The 5,365-nt window shown below is 37.5% G+C and overlaps 1 protein-coding gene across 1 annotated transcript in view; it reads right to left on the bottom strand.

Moving 5' to 3' along the window:
* Positions 1 to 340: 340 nt before the first annotated feature.
* The window catches only part of LOC105531328 (chromosome unknown open reading frame, human C5orf15), a 20,007-nt gene continuing 14,982 nt past the window's right edge, over positions 341 to 5,365 (bottom strand). Inside the window, exons 2-3 of the mRNA XM_011969238.1 lie at positions 4,276 to 4,802; positions 341 to 1,826 (exon numbers count right to left, since the gene is read on the bottom strand). Coding sequence (XP_011824628.1) covers positions 1,695 to 1,826; positions 4,276 to 4,802 — 659 coding nt within the window. The 3' untranslated portion in view covers positions 341 to 1,694. The remainder of the gene's footprint in view (positions 1,827 to 4,275; positions 4,803 to 5,365) is intronic.

Here is a 5,365-nt window from a genome sequence, read left to right as displayed (position 1 = left end):
AGGAAGTAGGTACCCAAGAATCCCTGATCCATTAAGGGGGATGAGCCTCCACACTTGGGGAGCCTTCCATCCCAGATAGGGACCCCAGGATGCTAGAAAGAGCACACTGATTTAGCCACTTTGCTTTTCTTTGCCATCCTACTTTGCTACAGTTTCCAATAAACTTCAGTACCTAGCAGTAAGTTGGACCTAAAGAAGAATTTAGAAACGTAAGTGGAATTCACAGAGGCAGAATTGAGAGGGATACCTGCAAGTGAGTCAGGTTAGATTGCTCCCAGACATACACTACTCCCCTGTCACCACCTAAATGTCATCACTGAAATGAAACACACTCATGAAATCATAGATTTATATCTTTGCCATTTATTTTTTAAAATCTTATTCAAAATATTAAATAATAGTTTCAGATATGAAAAAAATTACTGCAATAAAATGGTTCAGGGGTGTTTCCATTGTGCTTCCCTTCCTTATTAGGAAAGTACACTCTCCGCCCGAGAGGCGGGATGGAAGGCCTTCTTCCAGCTCTACAGAAAGCGCAAGCCCACTGGCTCTCCCGGGCCCTGCTTAACATATCTTAGGGCTATGTTTTCTAAAAAGCTGTAGTAACACTTGTAAGTTAACCATGGTTCAAATCACATATTTACATACTGATCAATTCTTTATGATAGAAAGACAAACATAAATGAAATATAGTAAATAATTTCCAGTTGCCATAGAAAACAAAGAAAAGAAAACAAGTGTGGGGAAAAAAAGGTCATTGTACACAAATATCCTTTATGTATACAAACAATTTCATTCAGGTATAATTTTAATTTGAAAGACCTAGATACAGTATTATTTAAGTGATAATGGCCCATAAGATTTATTCAAATTTACTGTAAAATAATAAACGAAGTAAACAAATCTGATATAACTTTAAACTCTGCCCATTGCTTGAAACCTTGGAGGAACCCATGCTATAATCAATTGCTAACTAAAAGTAATTGTACATGTATTTAACATTTTACCAGTTTCTACTTCTAAATTTAATATAGTAATTCCAACCAAAAAAATAGTATCTCTGTAACATTTTATCTATGTCCACTGCAAGCTGCAGAGTCTCTGTTGCCAAGATTTCTTGACACATTTAATGTTTTACCTAAAATTGTGGTCAGATTGAGCAATATCGTTATCCTAAATTATGTTTAAATTATCTAAAAATATCCAAAGCAGTTTTCTTGGAAGAAAAAAAAATACTACTCAAATCCAAAGCATTATCACACATGTCCTCGTACATTACAGTTTGGGAACACAAAAAAATGTGTGGATAAAAAATAGTATTTGAATGGCAGAGAATGAATGTGAGTCAGCAGTAACAGATATGTTAGAACTTAGTTACAAGTTTGGGATCTTTTGAAAGTAGCATCACTAATCCTTCCAAAAGAAGTGTAATAAATCTAAAACAATAAAAACTAACAGTGTAAATATAAGATAATGCTTAACTCACATTTTGGACACCTGATTAAACCCAGCTCTAAACGTACAGATAAAAAATTATATACTCGTTTGTGACATTTAATTTCCAAAGCACCAAGGCAAAAGAGAGACCCACCTCTCATTTAAGTACCAATTGCCTATGGCAAACATCTGCACAATGTCATATAAAAAGTCAAGCAAATAAAATTACATAATAAGCAAATTCAAATCACAGTGCTTTAGAAAATATAATCATTGGTAATCTTCAAAGAAGGCATTGCCTCATTAACATTCTGATCTAGGCGATGGTATTCCACTGTTTTGGAACAAAGGCCATCACGCCATTTCCTGCTTTGAACCAGAAGAAAAATCTGGAAAACAAAAGTAATTAAATAGGCAAAAGAGAAAACAGAGAATATGGTAAACATTTTTACAAGTGAAATATCTCTCTTCTAGGTTTCTAAATATAAAACACAAAATATCAACAACAAAAAAACCTATTTTAGGCCGAGTCAGGCAAATCACTTGAGCCCAGGAGTTCAAGACCGGCCTGGGTAATATGGTGAAACCCCATCTCTACAAAAAATATAAAACTATCTAGGCATGGAGGCGCTTGTCTGTAGTCCCAGCTACTCAGGAGGCTAAGGTGGGAGGATCTCTTAAGCCCAGGAGGCAGAGATCACAGTAAGCCGTGACAGCACCACAGCACTCCAGCCTGGGTGACAAAGCAAGACCCTGTCTCAAAAAAAAAAAAAAAAAAAGCTATTTTGCTTTCCATCTTGTAAACAAGGCTAAACAGTGCTTCTCGAATTTCAATATACACAGGAAAAGCCTAGGAATCTACTTGTTTAACAAGTCCCTTAGATGTTCATAATAGAGATGGCCAAACACTAAACAGTGGGATATAATATCAGCAGCACTCAAGGTTCTGTCTACCCATAAACACTTACAAAGCTAGCAATATATCACTAAATACAAATAACCAGAACAGTTGGTTGGTTTGCTTTTTTGTGAACTATTATTAGATTCACCGATTCTCAAAGCTGGAAGGCATTTTGAACTTATCAGGTCCAGTTTCACTATTTGTCAGGAAAGGAAATCTGGGCCCCGAAGGGGAAGGTGGCTTTCAGGGTTACAAAGCAAGTTACAATAAAGTCAAGAACTGAAACTTCCTGACCAGTAAGTATTAAAAAAGGAATTGTGTGTTTAATCTCCCTTTAAGTATTTTAAAAGGCTTAACTATTCAGCTCTGGGACTGTACAGTGCCAACATGTACCCTCACACTCAATGTGCATGTATCATGTCCTAAAGATATCTCTATGCCTCATGTAATCCAGCAAACTGGTAATAGCACAGAAATGTTCATCACAATATTATTTCTGAACCAAAAATTGTAAACCATGAATCCATTATGTTTTTAGCCAGGCACAGTGGCTCACGCCTATAATCCCAACTACTTGGGAGGCTGAAGTGGGAGGATTATTTGAGGCCAGGAGTTCACCAGCATGAACAACACAGGAAGATCCTGTCTCAAAAAAAAAAATAATAATGTTTTTAAAGAATATTAAGGATATGGAAAATGCTCATGATTGGTCAGGTAAAATTCAAGACATAAAACTCTATGAGATAGGCGGGGTGCGGTGGCTCACGCCTGTAATCCCAGCACTTTGGGAGACTGGAGTGGGTGGATCACTTGAGGCCAGGAGTTCGAGACCAGCCTGGCCAACACGGCAAAATCCCGTCTCTACTGAAAATACAAAAATTAGCCAGGCGTAGTGGCCCGCGCCTGTAGTCCCAGTTACTCAAGAGGCTGAAGCACGAAAATTGCTTGAACCTGGGTGAACCTGGGAGGTGGAGGTTGCAGTGAGCCAAGATCGCACCACTGCACTCCAGCCTGGGAGACAAAGTGAGACTCTGTCTCCAAAAAAAAAAAAAAAAAAAACTGTGAGATAATATTCATTAAAAATTATAACATACACCTATATGTATAAATTATGTGAACATTTATAGACCAGAAATACACCAAAATGTTAATAATGCTGAGAAGTAGTTTAAATTTTCTTTTCTAAACTCTTGTTTTCTCAATTCCCTAAAATAAACATGTAACACTTTATAACCAGAAAAAAAAATTAAAAGATCATTAAGTTCAATATTAATAAATTAAAAGACAAGTATTAACACTTTCTCCACAAGTATTCCTACTGAAGTAATGATGCCAAATTAAGACACAAACCCTTAAAAAAAAAAAATCACTGGGCTTTGGTATTGCTCATTAAGAAATAGGACTATTTCTTTTTTAGAAGTACATACATTCAAGCATTCTGTCTGCAGTGTGTTAAAATACACAACAGATTTACATGCTGATCAGACATCTCAATATTTTACTATGAATTTAAACTTCACTGAAAAAAATGAAAGAGGGCTGGGCATGGTGGCTCATGTCTATAATCCCAACACTTTGGGAGGCCAAGGCAGGAGGATTGCTTGGGCCTGGAGTTCAAGACCAGCCTGGGCAACATAGCGAGACCTCGTCTCTACAAATAATAATAATTTTTAAAAATTTAATTTAATAATTTTTAAAAATTAGTCGGGTGTGGTAGTGTGCATCTGTAGTCCCACCTACTCGAGAGGCTGAGGCAAGAGAATTACTTAAGCCTAGCAGGTGGAGGCTCCAGTGAGCTGTGATTGTGCCACTGTACTCCAGCTTGGGTGACAGAGGGAAACCCACTACACTTTTTCTTGCAAAAAAAAAAAGAAAGAACCATGAATCATCAAAAGCATTATGACTGAAATAAAGGGCTAAAAAAATCCCAAACTTACCTTCCTTTTGTTGTGATATGTAATGTAAACAACAGCAATGCAAAAAGCAAAAATAATAAGATGAAAAAAGAAATGGCTGTCTTCCTCTTCTATATTTGAGGATGGCATCTTAAAAGATTTCACTGACTGTTCAATTTCCATGTAACCCCTGTTTTCTTCCAAGGTGTCATCAGACTCGTCGTCGTCCCTGGGGCCCGTGGTCCAGTCATAGTCTGGTTCTCCGTAATCGCCATTGTCTAGAGTGTCTTTGGCTGTGGATGGAGAACTGTTCAGCATGAGAAGATCCTCCTCCTCTATACTAGGATCTTCATTGTTATCAGCTTCCTCTTGAGACAGGGGAGTAGGCGAGGGATGAGGGGCCACAGATGCTCCTCCACTTTTCTCGGTACTCGTTGTGGGAGGGAGGGTGGTACTGATTTGGGAAATAGAAGGTTTGGTTTGGTTTTCATGTGTTAAAGCATTCACATTTGGGGTAGAAATATCTGACTTGAGTACAGCTGGGCTCGGTGAATCAGTCCGTGATACAACTGAAACAAAGAATATTAAACTGAAATCTCCAACTTTATCTCCACCAAGCTAAAAGCATATTTACCCAAATTTTACACTAAGCATTTCTCTCTGCTACATTCCTATAACTTTCTCGAAAACTAGTTATTAAGTCTCAATAGCCAGCAATCAGTTACATTTCTTCTTAGTCAGTTATTCTTCAGATACCTGCTTTGCTAGATACTAACAACTTAAGCAGCATAAAAGACCTACTGTATTATACAGCCTGCCACCAAAAGAAAAGAAAAAGGTCTGACTTTAGGTCACGGTGGTAAAGTCCACATACATCACCCATCCCCTCTGTTCTCATTTCATAAAGGGTGTGGACTTCATATCTTGCCCAGACTCTACCTGATCCCTAGAACAGAACAGTAAGTGGGTGATTCTCACTCAAGTAGGTCCAAGAAAAGATATGGAGTTTGGACCTAAATACTTTCAACACAATATAACAAATTCAGAGGAAGCTAAAAGCAAGCTGTAGACAGTAATTCTAAGTGATACTTGAACTAGAGGACTCCCTCTCCTAAATTAAAAAAAAAAAAAA

The sequence above is a fragment of the Mandrillus leucophaeus genome, unplaced genomic scaffold (assembly GCF_000951045.1).
Source record: "Mandrillus leucophaeus isolate KB7577 unplaced genomic scaffold, Mleu.le_1.0 Scaffold88, whole genome shotgun sequence".
In the NCBI taxonomy this organism is placed as follows: Eukaryota; Metazoa; Chordata; class Mammalia; order Primates; family Cercopithecidae; genus Mandrillus; species Mandrillus leucophaeus.
This window is presented reverse-complemented; position numbering and strand designations above follow the sequence as displayed.